The sequence below is a fragment of the Anomaloglossus baeobatrachus genome, unplaced genomic scaffold, assembly GCF_048569485.1.
Source record: "Anomaloglossus baeobatrachus isolate aAnoBae1 unplaced genomic scaffold, aAnoBae1.hap1 Scaffold_3142, whole genome shotgun sequence".
Classification (NCBI taxonomy): Eukaryota; Metazoa; Chordata; class Amphibia; order Anura; family Aromobatidae; genus Anomaloglossus; species Anomaloglossus baeobatrachus.
In genome coordinates this window covers 1-23,610 of record NW_027442548.1, presented here as the reverse complement: position 1 = coordinate 23,610, position 23,610 = coordinate 1, and the positions used below count along the sequence as shown (strand labels likewise).

At 50.9% G+C, this 23,610-nt stretch overlaps 1 protein-coding gene across 2 annotated transcripts; it reads right to left on the bottom strand.

Annotated features, from left to right (window-relative positions):
• Positions 1-5,227: 5,227 nt before the first annotated feature.
• On the bottom strand, positions 5,228-11,080 carry LOC142269190 (uncharacterized). Of its 2 annotated transcripts, XM_075332379.1 has the most exons (3): positions 11,021-11,080; positions 9,876-9,914; positions 5,228-6,810 (listed from the first exon to the last, which is right to left on the bottom strand). In XM_075332379.1, exon 3 carries the CDS (start codon positions 6,338-6,340, stop codon positions 5,570-5,572), a length of 771 nt encoding a protein of 256 aa, XP_075188494.1. In that variant the 5' UTR covers positions 6,341-6,810; positions 9,876-9,914; positions 11,021-11,080; the 3' UTR covers positions 5,228-5,569. The 2 variants fall into 2 exon arrangements, with proteins under 2 accessions (XP_075188494.1, XP_075188495.1); XM_075332380.1 differs by lacking the exon at positions 9,876-9,914 and having other exon boundaries at positions 11,021-11,078.
• Between the last annotated feature and the right edge of the window lie 12,530 nt (positions 11,081-23,610).

Here is a 23,610-nt window from a genome sequence, read left to right as displayed (position 1 = left end):
CATTGCCACCAATCCTGTAAGACACAATACCCCCAATACCATGAATTGAGAACTGAGGGTTATAAGAGGGTCTTGCTTCTGTGACCATGTAAATATTCTACAGGATTTCAGCCCAGGAGCTTCAGTTCGAGATGAAGGGTTACAGAACTGCTTCACTGCTCAACGCAGAGCCCACAAAATTTGCTTGGAGAACCCTTGCTGGGACAAGTCGGATGCCTAGCTATATACCTTGCTGTGCTTAGTAGCAACCTTAAGAAGATGACCATCTCCCCTCAGAGGCCGCCCACGAAAAGCAGGGAGTTGCTGCACTTGGATAGTGGCCCTAGAAGCACTGAACCTCGTGTCTCCGCTACTAGAGAGCCAGGCCAGAGGACGAGAGCACCCACTGACCCTCATATCTCCCTCTGTTGAGTAGAGCCATAAGATTAAATACTTAATTAACCTCTTGACAAGGGATTGCGGGTAATATGTCGATTTGCCTTACATAATTCAGGTTTCAGATCATATACATGACACAGATATAAAGATGGCCACCATTTCCTGTTATCCACACCTTGCTTGGAATGCAAGGAATGTCCAGATGAAAGAAGATACCATATAAGAGAAGACCCCTGGTCAAGCTAGAAGACATCACAGACCAAACCATCAGCATGGATGCACCAGATGACGTCCCTCCCATCATCATGGTTTCATCCACTGAAGTCAGACGCACCCATCAACAGCAACACGGATCTCCCCATTGGCCATTGGCTAGCTCATGAACTGTCCCACTAAATGGGCATATCTGAACTTGTGTACGCCCCTAGACTATATCAAGAGGACGCATGTTCCTTCTCTGTCTGTTCGGTGCCATTTCTAGTGACCAAGAAGAGACTTCATATCCGATTGTGTCAGATGTGAATTCTTTTATGCATGCACTTGGCCTATACCAATTTGGCCAGGCAGTAGGACACTAGTGATCTCTGGTTAAGAGTTCACCTTAACATTATTGGCTAATATACAAAAAAATACCTAGTATCACCCCTGACTACAAGGTGTCTGTACCAGCCAATTCACTCCAGGAAAACACTTTAAAAAGGTTAGATGTATGTATAACGTAAGGCTCTGCAATCAGTCTAGCCAAAGCTGGGCCCTTACATCTGGCTCTGCACTCATCTGAGCTTGGCACATATCTGGCTCTGCACTCATCTGAGCTTGGCACTTCAGAAACCACAAAAAGTATCACAGGCAACCACAAACCATATACTTTACACGTCTTACAGACACCACTCACAAACCCACATGCTCTCTTCACAAATACACAACAGGCAGCAGGCAACTGAATATGTGACGGTTCTTCCGAGATTAATATGTTAATGTTAAGGTGAACTCTTAACCAGAGATCACTAGTTGCCTACTGCCTGGCCTAATTGGTATAGGCCAAGTGCATGCATAAAAGAATTCACACCAGACACAATCGGATATGAAGTCTCTTCTTGGTCACTAGAAATGGCACCGAACAGACAGAGAAGGAACATGCGTCCTCTTGATATAGTCTAGGGGCGTACACAAGTTCAGATATGCCCATTTAGTGGGACAGTTCATGGGCTAGCCAATGGGGAGATCCGTGTTGCTGTTGATGGGTGCGTCTGACTTCAGTGGATGAAACCATGATGATGGGAGGGACGTCATCTGGTGCATCCATGCTGATGGTTTGGTCTGTGATGTCTTCTAGCTTGACCAGGGGTCTTCTCTTATATGGTATCTTCTTTCATCTGGACATTCCTTGCATTCCAAGCAAGGTGTGGATAACAGGAAATGGCGGCCATCTTTATATCTGTGTCATGTATATGATCTGAAACCTGAATTATGTAAGGCAAATCGACATATTTCCCGCAATCCCTTGTCAAGAGGTTAATTAAGTATTTAATCTTATGGCTCTCCTCAACACCTCCACTACTAGAGAGCCAGGCCAGAGGACGAGAGCACCCACTGACCCTCATATCTCCGCTACTAGAAAGCCAGGCCAGAGGACGAGAGCACCCACTGACCCTCATGTCTCCGCTACTAGAGAGCCAGGCCAGAGTACAAGAGCACCCACTGACCCTCGCATCTCCACTACTAGAGAGCCAGGTCAGAGGACGAGAACACCCACTGACCCTCACATCTCCACTACTAGAGAGCCAGGCCAGAGGACGAGAGCACCCACTGACCCTCACATCTCCACTACTAGAGAGCCAGGCCAGAGGACGAGAGCATACACTGACCCTCACGTCTCCACTACTAGAGAGCCAGGGCAGAGGACGAGAGCACACACTGACCCTCGCGTCTCCACTACTAGAGAGCCAGGCCAGAGGACGAGAGCACACACTGACCCTCACATCTCCACTACTAGAGAGCCAGGCCAGAGGACGAGAGCACCCACTGACCCTCATATCTCCACTACTAGAGAGCCAGGCCAGTGGACGAGAGCACCCACTGACCCTCGCGTCTCCGCTACTAGAGAGCCAAGCCAGAGGACGAGAGCACACACTGACCCTCGCGTCTCCACTACTAGAGAGCCAGGCCAGAGGACGAGAGCACCCACTGACCCTCACATCTCCACTACTAGAGAGCCAGGTCAGAGGACGAGAGCACACACTGACCCTCGCGTCTCCACTACTAGAGAGCCAGGCCAGAGGACGAGAGCACACACTGACCCTCGCGTCTCCGCTACTAGAGAGCCAAGCCAGAGGACGAGAGCACACACTGACCCTCGCGTCTCCACTACTAGAGAGCCAGGCCAGAGGACGAGAGCACCCACTGACCCTCACATCTCCACTACTAGAGAGCCAGGTCAGAGGACGAGAGCACACACTGACCCTCGCGTCTCCACTACTAGAGAGCCAGGCCAGAGGACGAGAGCACCCACTGACCCTCGTGTCTCTGCTACTAGAGAGCCAGGCCAGAGGATGAGAGCACCCACTGACCCTCATATCTCCGCTACTAGAAAGCCAGGCCAGAGGACGAGAGCACGCACTGACCCTCGCGTCTCCGCTACTAGAGAGCCAGGCCAGTGGACGAGAGCACCCACTGACCCTCACATCTCCACTACTAGAGAGCCAGGTCAGAGGACGAGAACACCCACTGACCCTCACATCTCCACTACTAGAGAGCCAGGCCAGAGGACGAGAGCACCCACTGACCCTCACATCTCCACTACTAGAGAGCCAGGCCAGAGGACGAGAGCATACACTGACCCTCACATCTCCACTACTAGAGAGCCAGGCCAGAGGACGAGAGCACCCACTGACCCTCGCGTCTCCACTACTAGAGAGCCAGGCCAGAGGACGAGAGCACACACTGACCCTCGCGTCTCCACTACTAGAGAGCCAGGCCAGAGGACGAGAGCACCCACTGACCCTCATATCTCCACTACTAGAGAGCCAGGCCAGAGGACGAGAGCACCCACTAACCCTCGCGTCTCCGCTACTAGAGAGCCAGGCCAGTGGACGAGAGCACCCACTGACCCTCACATCTCCACTACTAGAGAGCCAGGTCAGAGGACGAGAACACCCACTGACCCTCACATCTCCACTACTAGAGAGCCAGGCCAGAGGACGAGAGCACCCACTGACCCTCACATCTCCACTACTAGAGAGCCAGGCCAGAGGACGAGAGCATACACTGACCCTCACATCTCCACTACTAGAGAGCCAGGCCAGAGGACGAGAGCACCCACTGACCCTCGCGTCTCCACTACTAGAGAGCCAGGCCAGAGGACGAGAGCACACACTGACCCTCACATCTCCACTACTAGAGAGCCAGGCCAGAGGACGAGAGCACCCACTGACCCTCATATCTCCACTACTAGAGAGCCAGGCCAGTGGACGAGAGCACCCACTGACCTTCGCGTCTCCGCTACTAGAGAGCCAAGTCAGAGGACGAGAGCACACACTGACCCTCGCGTCTCCACTACTAGAGAGCCAGGCCAGAGGACGAGAGCACCCACTGACCCTCACATCTCCACTACTAGAGAGCCAGGCCAGAGGACGAGAACACCCACTGACCCTCGCGTCTCCGCTACTAGAGAGCCAGGCCAGAGGACGAGAGCACCCCCTGACCCTCACATCTCCGCTACTAGAGAGCCAGGCCAGAGGACGAGAGCACCCCCTGACCCTCACATCTCCACTACTAGAGAGCCAGGCCAGAGGACGAGAGCACCCCCTGACCCTCACATCTCCACTACTAGAGAGCCAGGCCAGAGGACGAGAGCACCCCCTGACCCTCACATCTCCGCTACTAGAGAGCCAGGCCAGAGGACAAGAGCACCCACTGACCCTCGCGTCTCCACTACTAGAGAGCCAGGCCAGAGGACGAGAGCACCCACTGACCCTCGCGTCTCCACTACTAGAGAGCCAGGCCAGAGGATGAGAGCACCCACTGACCCTCACATCTCCACTACTAGAGAGCCAGGCCAGAGAACGAGAGCACCCACTGACCCTCGCGTCTCCACTACTAGAGAGCCAGGCCAGAGGATGAGAGCACCCACTGACCCTCATATCTCCGCTACTAGAGAGCCAGGCCAGAGGACGAGAGCACCCACTGACCCTCATATCTCCACTACTAGAGAGCCAGGCCAGAGGACGAGAGCACCCACTGACCCTCGCGTCTCCACTACTAGAGAGCCAGGCCAGAGGATGAGAGCACCCACTGACCCTCATATCTCCGCTACTAGAGAGCCAGGCCAGAGGACGAGAGCACCCACTGACCCTCGTATCTCCACAAGGACGACAAACAACCACCAAAAACCAATGTGGAATTGCAGTTTTCACAATTTCACTGCAGTTGGGATGTCTTTCAGTTTCCTGGTACATTGTATATTAAAATGCATGGCGACATCAAAACTACAGCAAAAAAGACGACTTTGTACGGTGGGGGCCGTGCAACAAAAGTGATGGGAAAACTAAAGGGTTAAGCAATGGAAAGCGCTTCCTGCGCGCAACAGATGGGGGGAGGGGAGCAGCAGACGGGGGGAGGGGGCGGCGCTGCAGACGGGGGGGGCTGCAGACAGGGGGGGGCGCAGCAGACAGGGGGGGGCGCAGCAGACAGGGGGGGCGCAGCAGACAGGGGGGGCGCAGCAGACAGGGGGGGCGCAGCAGACAGGGGGGGCGCAGCAGACAGGGGGGGGCGCAGCAGACAGGGGGGGGGCGCAGCAGACAGGGGGGGCGCAGTGATGCAGTCTCAGTCACAGAATGACGCAGACACGGCAGAGTTACCATTTTATTGAGGTTTGTTGTATTCATCCATTACTATCATGACATATAAGTAGTGATGGCTTTAATGCAGCGACAAGCATCCACACCACAAGACAGGTCCAAAATGAGAAGGTGAGAACAGTCACAGCTTACAGACAGGATTCATTACCCCCGCTCCGTCCGAGGAGCGAGAGACGCAGATGGGAGAGGAGACACGGCACAATGACAGCGCGGGACACATGACACAACTGGAAATCAGGAGATTGGGCTGATGGGACACAGACGAACCCCTCACCCTCGACTCCACTCACAGACATTCATCAGGATGCGTCTTCTCACTGAACCCCCCCACATCAGTGAAGAAGCCATACTGCAATTTCCTGCTGGAACCCGGAGATACATGCATCAGTCATACACTGCTGATCCAATCCATAGATCACGTCTATAGAAACATCTACAATCACCCAGGTCACTTCTATGGGATCCTCTACAATCATCCGGGAAACCTCTACTGGATCTCCTAAGGTCGTCCTGGTCACCTCTACGGGATCTTCTGTAGTCGTCCTAGTCATCTCTATGGGATATTCTGTAGTCGTCCTGGTCACCTCTACGGGATATTCTGTAGTCGTCCTGGTCACCTCTACGGGATATTCTGTAGTCGTCCTGGTCACCTCTACGGGATATTCTGTAGTCGTCCTGGTCACCTCTACGGGATCTTCTGAAGTCGTCCTGGTCACCTCTATGGGATCTCCTGTAGTCATCCTGGTCACCTCTATGGGATCTTCTCTAGTCGTCCGGGTCACCTCTATGGGATCTTCTCTAGTCGTCCTGGTCACCTCTATGGGATCTCCTGTAGTCATCCTGGTCACCTCTATGGGATCTTCTCTAGTCGTCCGGGTCACCTCTATGGGATCTTCTCTAGTCGTCCTGGTCACCTCTATGGGATCTCCTGTAGTCATCCTGGTCACCTCTATGGGATCTTCTCTAGTCGTCCGGGTCACCTCTATGGGATGCCCTACAGTCATTCGGGTCACCTCTATGGGATCTTCTGTAGTCATCCTGGTCACCTCTATGGGATCCCCTACAGTCATTCGGGTCACCTCTATGGGAACTTCTTTAGTCATCTGGGTCACCTCTATGGGATCTTCTCTAGTTGTCCGGGTCACCTTCCTGGGATCTTCTCTAGTCGTCCGGGTCACCCCTCATTCTTCAGTCACCACTGGTCTGATCTGTTGTTACCCACGTGTCACATCCAGTCACAGGGGAGCGGGAGGAGCACACACCAGATGATTATTAACTACTGTCACTCTGGTATTTTTTTTCCCCAAAAAACGCCAGACGCTGTTTAAAGGGGCGGGGTGCAGGAAGAGAAACCAGTAAAGAAGATATGGGTAATGAGTGGGCAAGAGGAGGGGTAGTAAGGAACTGCTCCAGGGTCTTCAGCAGGACACTTCCATGGTGTGGTTGATCTGACCGATGCCCTCGCTGCTCTCGGACTGAGTGCAAGGCCTGGGGCGACCTCCATCCACAGAACTGGCACTGGTGAGTGACGCTGTGCGAGATCGGGCGAGTCGGGTCATACTGGCTGAGGGCACTACAGAAAAAGAGAAAAGAGGTCAAAATTCAGAAGCAGCAGCTGAGCATTGACAAAGAGCAGATCCAAGGGGAGATGCCGCAGAAACATCAACGTCTCAGGTTACAGAGGAGATCTGATACAAGGGAACAGGCGGAAAGCTTCAACCTCCCATGCATGGCTATGGGAAAGCAATGGCTGCAGTGGGGCGTGGGGTAGAGGAGGCTGGGCTGCCACCCCCTACTCTAAGGCCAGGCAGCCAGCCTCCTCTGGGACGTGTAGTCCTTTGGTCGGCATGCCGGTCTTGTTTCTCAATATCTTTCCTATGGCATGAAGAGCCATGTGAGGCTACCCCAGGTGTCCATGATCTAGGACCTCCAGGGTCCGGGGACTCGCTACAGATGAACTGACTCTGGGTATTTTGTGCTGTTAAGGGGCAGTAAATATTCCCATGTGGGGTCCTGGAGCTAATATAAGTGTCTTGTGCAGTATGAGGACCACCTGCAGACCTATGTAGCACTTGTGATACCTGAGTAACATTGTGCTAAATAAGGCACCGCACCAGGGTGTGCATGTGCTGCGTGTGCCTGCAGATTTCCGGGGTGTGCATGTTCTGCGTGTGCCTGCAAATCTTCCGGGGTGTGCATGTGCTGCGTGTGCCTGCACATTTCCGGGGTGTGCATGTTCTGCGTGTGCCTGCACATTTCCGGGGTGTGCATGTTCTGCGTGTGCCTGGAAATCTTCCGGGGTGTGCATGTGCTGCGTGTGCCTGCAGATCTTCCGGGCATGCATGTGCTGCGTGTGCCTGCAGATTTCCGGGGTGTGCATGTTCTGCGTGTGCCTGTAGATCTTCCGGGGCATGCATGTACCTACAGATCTTCCAGGACGTGCATGTTCTGTGTGTACCTGCAGATCTTCCTCAGATACGTGAGCTGGCGTGCACTCCCGTACAAGTCACCACCCTGTGGCTGAGTGGTCCTCCTGTATGGCACATTCAGCGTGAATGGGAAAAACGCCCTGCCATTCTGCTGGCCCCTCCATGTTTTCCAGCCTTTGCAGTGTCTCTGGGTGGTCTCACAACCTGTGTGCAGCTTTAGACCCAATAAGAACCATCTTCTCATCTGTCCATACAATGTGGCGCCTCTTCTCTTTAGGCCGGTCAATGTGTTCTTTGGCAATCTTTTTCTGCAGGCCTCTTTTTCCAGAGATGGTTCTCTCCGAGGGTTTCTTGCAGACAGTTGTCGTCACATCGGTGTCTTCGGATGGCTGCAGGACTCTCGGGTAACTGAGGATCTTCTGTCATCTCCTTGGAGCCAATCATTGGATGCTTCTTTCCAAGGGTTTAGGGTTTCTTGCAGTTTGTCTGTACGTCGGTGTCTTCTGATGGCTGCAGGACTCTCGGGTAACTGAGGATCTTGTGTCATCTCCTTGGAGCTGATCCTTGGTTGCTTCTTTACCAGGGTTTCTTGCAGTTGTCTTCACATCGGTGTCTTCTGATGGCTGCAGGACTCTCGGGTAACTGAGGATCTTGTGTCATCTCCTTGGAGCTGATCCTTGGTTGCTTCTTTCCCAGAGTTTCTTGCAGTTTGTCTGCACATCGGTGTCTTCTGATGGCTGCAGGACTCTCGGGTAACTGAGGATCTTGTGTCATCTCCTTGGAGCTGATCCTTGGTTGCTTCTTTCCCAGAGTTTCTTGCAGTTTGTCTGTACGTCGGTGTCTTCTGATGGCTGCAGGACTCTCGGGTAACTGAGGATCTTGTGTCATCTCCTTGGAGCTGATCCTTGGTTGCTTCTTTCCCAGAGTTTCTTGCAGTTTGTCTGTACGTCGGTGTCTTCTGATGGCTGCAGGACTCTCGGGTAACTGAGGATCTTGTGTCATCTCCTTGGAGCTGATCCTTGGTTGCTTCTTTCCCAGAGTTTCTTGCAGTTTGTCTGTACGTCGGTGTCTTCTGATGGCTGCAGGACTCTCGGGTAACTGAGGATCTTGTGTCATCTCCTTGGAGCTGATCCTTGGTTGCTTCTTTCCCAGAGTTTCTTGCAGTTTGTCTGTACGTCGGTGTCTTCTGATGGCTGCAGGACTCTCGGGTAACTGAGGATCTTGTGTCATCTCCTTGGAGCTGATCCTTGGTTGCTTCTTTCCCAGAGTTTCTTGCAGTTTGTCTGCACATCGGTGTCTTCTGATGGCTGCAGGACTCTCGGGTAACTGAGGATCTTCTGTCATCTCCTTGGAGCTGATCCTTGGTTGCTTCTTTCCCAGAGTTTCTTGCAGTTTGTCTGCACATCGGTGTCTTCTGATGGCTGCAGGACTCTCGGGTAACTGAGGATCTTCTGTCATCTCCTTGGAACTGATCCTTGGTTGCTTCTTTCCCAGAGTTTCTTGCAGTTTGTCTGCACATCGGTGTCTTCTGATGGCTGCAGGACTCTCGGGTAACTGAGGATCTTCTGTCATCTCCTTGGAGCTGATGAACGGACGCTCGGATGGTTGGGTTTCTTTTTCTGCCACGTGTTTCGGGTTTTGTTTGCCATTTGAAGCATTGGAAATCTTCGGAGCAGTCCGTTCTTTTCTGCACTTTATACATTTTCCTTTCTCCAATCAACTTCTTGATCAAAGTTCTGTCTCCTTCTCTTCAACGTCTGGAACGACCCATTTCACTCACTGAGTGAGGCCTAAAACCAGAAGGTTCGACACGAGCCCTCCTTTAATTAAGGGTAATAATTGACACCTGTTTCGTCACATAATGAGTGCCCTCACTAATTGAACTCTGCTATTAATTAGTACACCCGCTGTCATTACAGGAGCCAGTCAGCAGCGCGCAGGCCATAACTGCTGATTCTGGTGGTTGTCCATGTCTTGCCTACACCTAGTCATGATTTTTCCATGCTGTATGTTCTTTCTGACCGAGCAGTAAACACGTTACTGATGTTGGACTGCAATTATTTTGCACATAACTATGTGTGGAAGAAGCTGATGGCGTGTGTGGCAGGAGGATAATCCAGGAGGGAGAAGCAGCCCAGGTGGAGCATTCAGAGGTGTGCACTAAACCGAGGAGCATGCAATCTATTCAGACGACGGTGTGATGGAATACCTGCACTGGCACTCTGTCTCCGATCCTTCAAGGAGGCAACTGGGGGGAAAAGACAAGGAAAGAAGCCGGGGAAGGGGGTGAAGAGTCCATGGAGAGTGATGAGGAGGGGAGAAGACACAGAAATGTGACATTGAGACAACAAATACCAATAAGCTGCTATCACCATATAGAGAATATAGAGACTCAGAGATGCCAGAGTCCAGGTGAGGACAGAGGAAGAGAGTGCAGACCAAGATAAAGAGGTGGGGAGACACACAGGAGAAATCAGAGACACATGACTGAGGAGACGAACACCAGGAGGATGGCCAAAAGACAGATGGAATGTGTCCAGACAAACCCTCCTGGGACCCGCGGGCCAGGGACCTCCCCCTCCAGAGACGCGGGGGCCAGGAATCTCCATCCTCCCGAGAACTGTGGGCCAGGGGCCGCCACCCTCCCAAGACCACGGGCCAGGAACCTCCACCCTCCCGAGATCCACGGGCCAGGAAGCTTCATCCTCCCGAGACCTGTGGGCCAGGGGCCACCCCCCCACCCCCGAAACCCGAGGGCCAGGAACATTCACCCTCCTGAGACCCACGGGCCAGGGACCTCCATCCTCTCGAGATCCATGGACTAGGGGTCGTCACCCTTTCAAGACCTACAAGCTAGAGGCTTCCATCCTCCCGAGGGCCAGGAACCTCCAAGCCTCCCGAGACCTGTGAGCCAGGGGCCGCCACCCTCCTGAGACCTGAGGGCCAGGGACCTCCAAGCTCCCAAGAACCACGGACCAGGGGTCGTCACCCTCCCAAGACCCACAGGATAGAGGCCACCACCCTCCCAAGGGCCATAGACCTCCACCCCCTCACGAGACACGAGGGCCAGGAATCTCCACCCTCCTGAGACCTGTGGGCCAGGGGTCTCCACCCTCCCGAGACCTGAGGGCCAAAAACCTCCACCCTCCCGAGACCTGAGGGCCAGGAACCTCCACTCTCCCAAGACCTGCAGGCCAGGAACCTCCACCCTCCTGAGACCTGTGTGCCAGGGGCAGCCATCCTCCTGAGACCCTGAGGGCCAGGGGCCTCCACCTTCACGAGACCCACAGGTGAGGGGCCACCACCCTGCAGAGACGCCACCACCCTCCCAAGACCTAGCAGAGCTGGACTTACTGTATCCCATTCCTTGAAGAAAGTATTTAAAAGCTTCTGTCAGCTTTCCTGGCTGTGAAAAGAAATGAGGCATGGTGTCACTCATGTTTGGCATTCAATATCATTTACAGACAATAGAATAAACGTGACGTCCACTGATGAGACACCCCCAGTGTGGAAGAAACAATCCCAGGAGACGAGAACGGATCCCGCTTTTTGTGCCACATTATCCTGTGTTTTTGATGCTCACTGCTCACCCACCCCAGGTGTAGGCCACCATGTAATGACCAGAAGCGAGTGCTTGTAATTTGCCTAACTTTGATAATATGGGCATACGCACGCATACAGGCTGTACGCACACATACGGGCATACACATACGGGCATACACATACGGGCATACACATACGGGCATACACATACGGGCATACGCACGCATACAGGCTGTACGCACACATACGGGCATACACATACAGGCATACACATACGGGCATACAGGCTGTACGCACACATACAGGCATACATACGGGCATACGCACGCATACAGGCATACACATACGGGCATACGCACGCATACAGGCATACACATACAGGCATACGCACGCATACAGGCATACACATACAGGCATACACATACGGGCATACGCACGCATACAGGCATACACATACGGGCATACGCACACATACAGGCATACACATACAGGCATACACATACGGGCATACACATACGGGCATACGCACGCATACAGGCATACACATACGGGCATACGCACGCATACAGGCATACACATACGGGCATACACATACAGGCATACACATACGGGCATACACATACGGGCATACGCACGCATACAGGCATACACATACGGGCATACGCACGCATACAGGCATACACATACGGGCATACGCACACATACAGGCATACACATACAGGCATACACATACGGGCATACGCACGCATACAGGCTGTACGCACACATACAGGCATACACATACGGGCATACGCACGCATACAGGCATACACATACAGGCATACGCACGCATACAGGCATACGCATACAGGCATACGCATACAGGCATACGCATACAGGCATACGCATACAGGCATACGCATACAGGCATACGCATACAGGCAGGGCCGGCGCCAGCACCCGGCAAACCCGGTCAAATGCCGGGGCCCTGAGCTGCCGGGGGGGCCCACTCACGGTGGCAGGAGTGGCGCACCGCTACTCAGGGGGGCCCGGTGGCTGCGCTGTCACCGCCCCCCGCCGAGGATCGCGCTTTCAATTGCATCGGCATCGCAGGTGCCGATACAATTGAGAGCAATGATGAGGGAGTGAGCAGCGCGCTCCCTCTCTTATCATTCTCCCCGCTGTGACTGTCGGCGTTCTGACAGCTTTGCAGAGGACCGCGGTGACGTCATCACTGCGCGCCTGCTGAGAGGTCAGAGCGAGCGACAGCAATGGACGACGCGCCGAGGAGACCGGATCAGCGGGGGAACGAGGAGAAGTGAGCCGCCCCTCTACTGACACTGGGCTCCCCTGACTCACAGGCCGGCCACTACACAGCGGCACTAGTACACATAGGGGCCCGGCAGCCGCTCTGCAGAGCCGGCTGCCGGGCCCCTATGTGTAGTGCCCCTGTGTAGTGGCCGACAATGCGACCGTCAGGGGGCCGGCCTGTGAGTCAGGGGGGCCCAGTGTCAGTAGAGGGGCCCCTGACCTGGAGAGGCACCAGCCGTGTCTGAGCTGCAGCAGCGCAGGAGAGACCTGCACAAAAGACGGAATAATCCATCCTGCAGGACCTGCGATGACGTCACGCCCATGTGACTGTGTGGGAGGAGACACAGGAGGCCGGGCAGAAAGCAAAGATACTGAATCCTGACGGAGATTTGGACACATGATGACTGGTAATAAGAAAAGAGGGGACATGAGGGGAGGGGCTGCAGGGTGAGGGGCATGTGAGGGCTGCAGACTGTGACAGAAGGATGTGGAGGGTGCAGAGTGTTTGAGAGGGGTAAGTTGGGGTACAGGCAGGGTGAGATATGTGGGCAGGGTGTGTGAGATATGGGGGTGTGTAGTGTGTGTGATCTGGGGGGTGCAGGCTGTGTGAGATGTGGGGGTGTAGTGTGTATGATATGGGGGTGCAGGCTGTATGGGGAGCAGGGTGTGTGAGATATGGGGGTGTAGTGTGTGTGATCTGGGGGGTGCAGGCTGTATGGGGAGCAGGGTGTGTGAGATATGGGGGTGTAGTGTGTGATATAGGGGTGCAGGCTGTTTGGGGAGCAGGGTGTGTGAGATATGGGGGGTGTAGGCTGTATGGGGAGCAGGGTGTGTGAGATATGGGGGTGTAGTGTGTGATTTGGGGGTGCAGGCTGTATGGGGAGCAGGGTGTGACATATGGGGGTGGAGTGTGTGATATGGGGTGCAGGCTGTATGGGGAGCAGGGTGTGTGACATATGGGGGTGTAGTGTGTGTGATATGGGGTGCAGGCTGTATGAGGAGCAGGGTGTGTGAGATATGGGGGTGTAGTGTGTGATATGGGGGGTGTAGGCTGTATGGGGAGCAGGGTGTGTGAGATATGGGGGTGTAGTGTGTGTGATATGGGGGTGCAGGCTGTATGGGGAGCAGGGTGTGTGACATATGGGGGTGTAGTTGTGTGATATGGGGTGCAGGCTGTATGGGGTGCAGTATAATATATGGAGGACTATGGTGGTGCAGTATAATATATGGAGGATTATGTGGTGCAGTACAATATATGGAGGATTATGTGGTGTAGTATAATATATGGAGGATTATGTGGTGCAGTATAATATATGGAGGATTATGTGGTGCAGTATAATATATGGAGGAATATGTGGTGTAGTATAATATATGGAGGATTATGTGGTGCAGTATAATATATGGAGGAATATGTGGTGCAGTATAATATATGGAGGATTATGTGGTGCAGTATAATATATGGAGGATTATGTGGTGCAGTATAATATATGGAGGAATATGTGGTGCAGTATAATATATGGAGGATTATGTGGTGCAGTATAATATATGGAGGATTATGTGGTGCAGTATAATATATGGAGGATTATGTGGTGCAGTATAATATATGGAGGAATATGTGGTGCAGTATAATATATGGAGGAATATGTGGTGCAGTATAATATATGGAGGATTATGTGGTGCAGTATAATATATGGAGGATTATGTGGTGCAGTATAATATATGGAGGATTATGTGGTGCAGTATAATATATGGAGGATTATGTGGTGCAGTATAATATATGGAGGAGTATGTGGTGTAGTATAATATATGGAGGACTATGTGGTGTAGTATAATATATGGAGGATTATGTGGTGTAGTATAATATATGGAGGAGTATGTGGTGTAGTATAATATATGGAGGAGTATGTGGTGCAGTATAATATATGGAGGACTATGTGGTGTAGTATAATATATGGAGGATTATGTGGTGCAGTATAATATATGGAGGAGTATGTGGTGCAGTATAATATATGGAGGACTATGTGGTGCAGTATAATATATGGAGGATTATGTGGTGCAGTATAATATATGGAGGAGTATGTGGTGCAGTATAATATATGGAGGATTATGTGGTGTAGTATAATATATGGAGGATTATGTGGTGTAGTATAATATATGGAGGATTATGTGGTGTAGTATAATATATGGAGGATTATGTGGTGCAGTATAATATATGGAGGATTATGTGGTGCAGTATAATATATGGAGGATTATGTGGTGCAGTATAATATATGGAGGATTATGTGGTGCAGTATAATATATGGAGGATTATGTGGTGTAGTATAATATATGGAGGATTATGTGGTGTAGTATAATATATGGAGGATTATGTGGTGTAGTATAATATATGGAGGATTATGTGGTGTAGTATAATATATGGAGGAGTATGTGGTGTAGTATAATATATGGAGGATTATGTGGTGCAGTATAATATATGGAGGATTATGTGGTGTAGTATAATATATGGAGGAGTATGTGGTGTAGTATAATATATGGAGGATTATGTGGTGTAGTATAATATATGGAGGAGTATGTGGTGTAGTATAATATATGGAGGAGTATGTGGTGTAGTATAATATATGGAGGATTATGTGGTGTAGTATAATATATGGAGGAGTATGTGGTGTAGTATAATATATGGAGGAGTATGTGGTGTAGTATAATATATGGAGGAGTATGTGGTGTAGTATAATATATGGAGGAGTATGTGGTGCAGTATAATATATGGAGGAGTATGGGGTGTAGTATAATATATGGAGGAGTATGTGGTGCAGTATAATATATGGAGGATTATGTGGTGCAGTATAATATATGGAGGAGTATGTGGTGTAGTATAATATATGGAGGAGTATGTGGTGTAGTATAATATATGGAGGACTATGTGGTGTAGTATAATATATGGAGGAGTATGTGGTGTAGTATAATATATGGAGGATTATGTGGTGTAGTATAATATATGGAGGAATATGTGGTGTAGTATAATATATGGAGGAATATGTGGTGTAGTATAATATATGGAGGAGTATGTGGTGTAGTATAATATATGGAGGACTATGTGGTGTAGTATAATATATGGAGGATTATGTGGTGTAGTATAATATATGGAGGAGTATGTGGTGTAGTATAATATATGGAGGAGTATGTGGTGTAGTATAATATATGGAGGAGTATGTGGTGTAGTATAATATATGGAGGAGTATGTGGTGTAGTATAATATATGGAGGAGTATGTGGTGCAGTATAATATATGGAGGATTATGTGGTGTAGTATAATATATGGAGGATTATGTGGTGTAGTATAATATATGGAAGAGTATGTGGTGTAGTATAATATATGGAGGAGTATGTGGTGTAGTATAATATATGGAGGAGTATGTGGTGTAGTATAATATATGGAGGATTATGTGGTGCAGTATAATATATGGAGGAGTATGTGGTGTAGTATAATATATGGAGGAATATGTGGTGTAGTATAATATATGGAGGAGTATGTGGTGTAGTATAATATATGGAGGATTATGTGGTGTAGTATAATATATGGAGGAGTATGTGGTGTAGTATAATATATGGAGGAATATGTGGTGTAGTATAATATATGGAGGAGTATGTGGTGTAGTATAATATATGGAGGAGTATGTGGTGCAGTATAATATATGGAGGAGTATGTGGTGTAGTATAATATATGGAGGAGTATGTGGTGTAGTATAATATATGGAGGAGTATGTGGTGTAGTATAATATATGGAGGAGTATGTGGTGTAGTATAATATATGGAGGAGTATGTGGTGTAGTATAATATATGGAGGAGTATGTGGTGTAGTATAATATATGGAGGAGTATGTGGTGTAGTATAATATATGGAGGAGTATGTGGTGTAGTATAATATATGGAGGAGAAGGGAATTTTGTTTACTTACCGTAAATTCCTTTTCTTCTAGCTCCAATTGGGAGACCCAGACAGTGGGTGTATAGCTACTGCCTCTGGAGGCCGCACAAAGAACTACACTTAAAAGTGTAAGGCCCCTCCCCTTCTGGCTATACACCCTCCCGTAGGAGTACGGATTCCTCAGTTTTAGTACCAAAGCAAGAAGGAGGAAAGCCAATAACAGTTTCAAAAACAAATTCAATCCGATAACTAGATCGGAGAACTTAAGAAACAACGTGAACAACATGTGCACCCGAAAAAACGAAACCCTAAAAACAGATAGGGCGGGTGCTGGGTCTCCCAATTGGAGCTAGAAGAAAAGGAATTTACGGTAAGTAAACAAAATTCCCTTCTTCTTTTTCGCTCCTAATTGGGAGACCCAGACAGTGGGACGTCCAAAAGCAGTCCCTGGGTGGGTAAAAAGATACCACATGAACGGGCTGTCATACAGCCTCTTCCTACAGGTGGGCCACCGCCGCCTGAAGGACCCGTCTACCTAGGCTGGCGTCTGCCGAAGCGTAGGTATGCACTTGATAGTGTTTGGTAAACGTGTGCAGACTCGACCAGGTAGCCGCCTGGCACACTTGCTGAGCCGTAGCCTGATGCCTCAACGCCCAGGACGCACCAACGGCTCTGGTAGAATGGGCCTTCAGTCCAGATGGAATCTGAAGCCCAGCAGAACGGTATGTGTGAAGAATTGGTTCCTTGATCCACCGCGCCAGGGTGGATTTGGAAGCTTGCGATCCCTTATGCTGACCAGCGACTAGGACAAAGAGCGCATCCGAACGGCGTAGAGGCGCCGTGCGAGAAATGTAAATCCTGAGTGCTCTCACCAGGTCCAACAGATGTAAACCCTTTTCAAATTGGTGAACTGGATGCGGACACAAAGATGGCAAAGTGATATCCTGATTGAGATGAAAGGAAGAAACCACCTTGGGAGAAAACTCTGGAATTGGACGCAGTACTACCTTGTCTTGGTGAAACACCAGGAAGGGAGATTTGCAAGATAACGCCGCCAGCTCGGACACTCTTCGAAGAGATGTGACCGCTACAAGAAAAACTACCTTTTGTGAAAGCCGAGAAAGGGGAACCTCTTTCAAGGGCTCGAAAGGCGGCTTTTGAAGAGCAAGGAGAACCTTGTTCAGATCCCAGGGTTCCAATGGCCGTCTGTAAGGAGGAACGATATGACAAACTCCTTGGAGAAACGTGCGTACTTTAGAAAGCTGTGCCAAGCGCTTCTGAAAGAATACGGATAACGCGGAGACTTGACCCTTAAGCGAGCTAAGGGACAAACCTTTTTCCAACCCAGACTGCAGGAAGGAAAGAAAAATTGGCAATGCAAATGGCCAGGGAGAAAACCCTTGAGCCAAGCACCACGCTAAGAATATCTTCCACGTCCTGTGATAGATCTTAGCTGAGGATGGTTTTCTAGCCTGTCTCATTGTGGCAACAACTCCCTGAGATAAACCTGAGGCCGCTAGGATCCAGGACTCAATGGCCACACAGTCAGGTTCAGGGCCGCAGAATTCAGATGGAAAAACGGCCCTTGAGACAGCAGATCTGGACGGTCTGGTAGTGCCCACGGTTGGCCTACCGTGAGATGCCACAGATCCGGGTACCACGACCTTCTTGGCCAATTTGGAGCGACGAGTATGGCTCGCTGGCAGTCGGACTTGATTTTCCGGAGAACTCTGGGTAACAATGCTAGAGGTGGGAACACATAGGGGAGTCGGAATTGCGACCAATCCTGAACCAAGGCGTCTGCCGCCAGCGCTCGGTGATCGTGAGACCGTGCCATGAAAACTGGGACCTTGTTGTTGTGCCGTGACGCCATCAGATCGACGTCCGGCGACCCCCAGCGGCAACAGATCTGTTGAAACACGTCCGGGTGAAGGGACCATTCTCCTGCGTCCATGCCCTGGCGACTGAGAAAGTCCGCTTCCCAGTTTTCCACGCCTGGGATGTGAACTGCAGATATGGTGGACGCTCTGCTTTCCACCCACGTCAAAATCCGCTGGACTTCTTGAAAAGCTTGGCGACTGCGTGTTCCCCCTTGGTGGTTGATGTACGCCACCGCCGTGGAATTATCCGACTGAATCCGAATCTGCTTGCCTACCAGCCATTGTTGGAAGGCTCGCAGGGCAAGATAGATTGCTCTGATTTCCAGAACATTGATCTGCAAGGTGGACTCTTCCCGAGTCCACGTCCCCTGAGCCCTGTGGTGGAGAAACACCGCTCCCCACCCTGATAGGCTCGCATCTGTCGTGACCACTGCCCAGGACGGGGGAAGGAACGACCTTCCCTGTGACAATGAGTTGGGGAGAAGCCACCAACGTAGAGAGTCCTTGGCAGTCTGAGAGAGGGAGACAGTCCTGTCGAGGGACGTCGATTTCCCATCCCATTGGTGCAGAATGTCCCATTGGAGAGGGCGCAGATGAAACTGCGCGAACGGGACTGCCTCCATTGCTGCTACCATCTTTCCTAGGAAATGCATGAGGCGCCTCAGTGAGTGCGACTGGCTCTGAAGGAGAGATTGCACTCCAGTCCGTAGCGAGCACTGCTTGTCCAGTGGAAGCCTCACTATCGCTGATAGAGTATGAAACTCCATGCCAAGATAAGTCAGAGATTGGGTCGGGGTTAGATGAGACTTTGGAAAGTTGATAATCCACCCGAAAGTCTGGAGAGTGTCTAGCGCCACCTTCAGACTGTGTTGGCATGCTTCTTGAGAGGATGCCTTTATAAGCAGGTCGTCTAGATACGGGATGACCGAGTGACCCTGCGAGTGCAGAACAGCTACTACTGCTGCCATGACTTTGGTGAAGACCCGGGGGGCTGTTGCCAGACCGAAGGGTAACGGTACGAACTGTAGGTGCTCGTCGTGTATGACGAAACGTAGGAAACGCTGATGCTCTGGTGCAATCGGCACGTGGAGATACGCATCTTTGATGTCTATTGATGCTAGAAAATCTCCCTGAGACATTGAGGCTATGACGGAGCGTAGGGATTCCATCCGGAACCTCCTGACTTTTACGTGTCTGTTGAGCAACTTCAGATCCAGGACGGGACGATACGATCCGTCCTTTTTTGGGACCACAAACAGATTGGAGTAAAAACCGTGACCCTGTTCCTGAAGAGGGACGGAGGTCACCACTCCTTCCGCCTTTAGAGCGGCCACCGCCTGCAACAGAGCATCGGCTCGGTCTGGTGGTGGAGAAGTTCGGAAGAAACGAGTTGGCGGACGAGAACTGAACTCTATCCTGTACCCGTGAGATAGAATATCTCTCACCCAACGGTCCTTGACGCTTGCTAGCCAAATGTCGCCAAAGTGGGACAGCCTCCCACCGACCGCGGGTGTGGGCATCGGAGACCGCAAGTCAGGAGGACGTCGTTTTGGCAACGGTTCCTCCGGCTGGTCTTTTTGGGCGTGACTGAGACCTCCAAGAATTTGAACGTCTCTGGTCCTTTTGAGTCTTTTTTGACGAGGCGAATTGGGACCTGCCCTGTCCTCGAAAGGACCGATAACCAGACTGACCCCTCCTCTGTTGGGGCTTGTTTTGTCTGTGTTGCGGTAAGGAAGAGTCCTTACCCTTGGAGTGTTTGATGATTTCATCCAAACGCTCTCCAAACAATCGGTCACGAGAAAAAGGCAAATTGGTTAAGCACTTCTTGGAATGAGAATCTGCTTTCCAATGTCTCAACCACAGAGCCCTACGCAAAACAACTGAGTTGGCTGACGCCACTGCCGTGCGGCTTGTAGCGTCCAGAACAGCATTAATCGCGTACGACGCGAATGCCGCCATTTGCGAGGTCAATGGTGCTACCTGCGGGGCAAATGCACGTGTGACTGAGTCGACTCGCGCAAGCCCGGCCGTGATAGCTTGGAGTGCCCATACGGCCGCAAAAGAAGGCGCTAATGACGCTCCAATCGCTTCATAGATGGATTTCAGCCAGAGCTCCATCTGCCTGTCAGTGGCATCTTTAAGTGCCGCTCCATCTTCAACAGCAACCAAGGATCTAGCTGCAAGCCTGGAAATTGGAGGATCCACTTTTGGACACTGGGTCCAACCCTTGACCACTTCAGAGGGAAAAGGGTAGCGTGTATCTTTAAGTCGTTTAGGAAAACGCCTTTCAGGATAAGCGTGGGGTTTCTGGATTGCGTCTCTGAAGTCAGCGTGGTCCAGAAAAGTGCTTAATGTACGCTTAGGGTATCTGAAATGGATTCTCTCGTGCTGCGAAGCTGACTCCTCTACAGGAGGAGCTGGTGGGGAAATATTCAACATCTTATTGATGTTAAATATAAGATCATTAACTATGGCGTCACCATCTGGTGTATCTAGATTGAGAGCGGTCCCAGGATCAGAATCCTGATCAGTTACGTCCGCCTCATCACCCATAGATTCATCCCGCTGGGATCCAGACCATTGAGATGAATGTGAAGGCCCGTCATAACGAGCCCGCTTAGGCTGCCCGGGGCCATCGTCCGAGTCAGAGTCTTCACCCTGAGGTGTAGATGCCCGTCCCGGAGCTAGGAGCTGAGGGGGACCAGGGGGCAATACATGCACAGTGTCCGTGGTCTGAAGTACAGGCCTAGCTCGCAATGTGTCAAGAATTTGTGACATAGTGAGAGACATTCTGTCAGCAAAAGCTGCAAACTCAGTTCCTGTCACCTGGACAGCATTCACAGGTGGTACACCCTGGGACACGTCCAGCAGAGGTCCCGACTGTGCAAGCGCCGCAGGGGCCGAGCACTGCACACAATGGGGGTCCGTGGAGCCTGCCGGTAGAAAAGTCCCACATGCGGTGCAGGAAGCATATAATGTCTGTGCCTTGGCACCCTTGCGTTTTACGGGCGACATGCTGCTGGCTCTCTGCATGTGAGAGAGTCTATAGCCAAAGGGCGACCAGCGCTATGTAATACCAAGTATTTGTAGCAACAAAATACTAAGAATACTACGAGCACAAGAGGGGGTGAGCCCTGAGGGCTGCTTACCGCCCGCTGAACAGCGGGTAAGAGGCTGCAGAATGCCTTGTCTGGGTCTCCCCGGCTCCCCTCTGCAGCTCAGCGTGTCAGCAAGAATGGCTGCCGGCTTATGTGGAGAGGGGCGGTCCGTGGGAGTTCCCAAACAAAAGTGCGGGAACAGTGTCCCCTCTGTGCTGACTGTGAGGGCTGGAGTATGTAAAAACGACTCCAGCCCTCAGCGCTGATGCACTGGCCAGCGTCCCGCCCCCTCTCCTGACTGGCAGGTCTGGGGGCGGGAACGAACGAAAGCAGGCCGCAAAAGCCGGGGACTCGAGTTATCAGCGCGGCCGCCGTAAAAGCGCGGGCCGCGCTGAAGTCCCCGGCGCACTACAAGTGCCAGCCGCGCTGCTGTTCCAGCGGCCGGCGCGACCGAGTCCTAGACGTGGGCAGCGTCCCGCCCCTCTCCTGACTGGCAGGTCTGGGGGCGGGAACGAACGGAAGCAGGCCGCAAAAGCCGGGGGACTGTAGTTATCAGCGCGGCCGCCGTAAAAGCGCAGGCCGCGCTGAAGTCCCCGGCGCACTACAAGTGCCAGCCGTGCCGCAGTCCCAGCGGCCGGCGCGGCCGATTCCCATAAGTGTGCCTGCTTCAGCTAAGCTGAATGAGGCCATGGCACAGGCGCCGCAGCGCTGATGTCCCCCGGCGCACTACAACACCCAGCATGCTGCGGTGTGAGCGCCAAATGCACGGGGACACAGAGTACCTTAAGGAAGCAGGGCCATGTCCCTGATGTACTCCGCTCCATCCAGCATCTTCTCCAGGGGCTGTAGATGGAGCACGGTCTCAGTGCCTGGAGACCGGTAAATCCCACTTCACCCAGAGCCCTGTAAAAAGGGATGGGGAAGGAATCAGCATGTGGGCTCCTGCCGCCGTACCCGCAATGGGTACCTCAACCTTACAAACACCTCCGACATAAGTGGGGTGAGAAGGGAGCATGCTGGGAGTCTGTATAGACCCTCTTTTCTTCCATCCGACATAGTCAGCAGCTACTGCTGACTAAAAAGTGGAGCTATGCGTGCGTGTCTGACCTCCTTGCGCACAAAGCTAAAACTGAGGAATCCGTACTCCTACGGGAGGGGTGTATAGCCAGAAGGGGAGGGGCCTTACACTTTTAAGTGTAGTTCTTTGTGCGGCCTCCAGAGGCAGTAGCTATACACCCACTGTCTGGGTCTCCCAATTAGGAGCGAAAAAGAAATATGTGGTGTAGTATAATATATGGAGGAGTATGTGGTGTAGTATAATATATGGAGGATTATGTGGTGTAGTATAATATATGGAGGAGTATGTGGTGTAGTATAATATATGGAGGAGTATGGGGTGTAGTATAATATATGGAGGAGTATGGGGTGTAGTATAATATATGGAGGAGTATGTGGTGTAGTATAATATATGGAGGAGTATGTGGTGCAGTATAATATATGGAGGATTATGTGGTGTAGTATAATATATGGAGGAATATGTGGTGTAGTATAATATATGGAGGAGTATGTGGTGTAGTATAATATATGGAGGAGTATGTGGTGTAGTATAATATATGGAGGAGTATGTGGTGTAGTATAATATATGGAGGAGTATGTGGTGCAGTATAATATATGGAGGATTATGTGGTGCAGTATAATATATGGAGGAGTATGTGGTGTAGTATAATATATGGAGGAGTATGTGGTGTAGTATAATATATGGAGGAGTATGTGGTGTAGTATAATATATGGAGGAATATGTGGTGTAGTATAATATATGGAGGATTATGTGGTGTAGTATAATATATGGAGGATTATGTGGTGCAGTATAATATATGGAGGATTATGTGGTGCAGTATAATATATGGAGGATTATGTGGTGTAGTATAATATATGGAGGAATATGTGGTGTAGTATAATATATGGAGGAGTATGTGGTGTAGTATAATATATGGAGGAGTATGTGGTGTAGTATAATATATGGAGGAGTATGTGGTGTAGTATAATATATGGAGGAGTATGTGGTGCAGTATAATATATGGAGGATTATGGGGTGTAGTATAATATATGGAGGAGTATGTGGTGTAGTATAATATATGGAGGATTATGTGGTGCAGTATAATATATGGAGGATTATGTGGTGTAGTATAATATATGGAGGAATATGTGGTG

What these genes read in the sequence shown, in the direction of transcription:
- LOC142269190 (XM_075332379.1), bottom strand. Translation starts at nt 6,340, where the DNA reads ATGACTAAAGAAGTTCCCATAGAGGTGACCCGAATGACTGTAGGGGAT.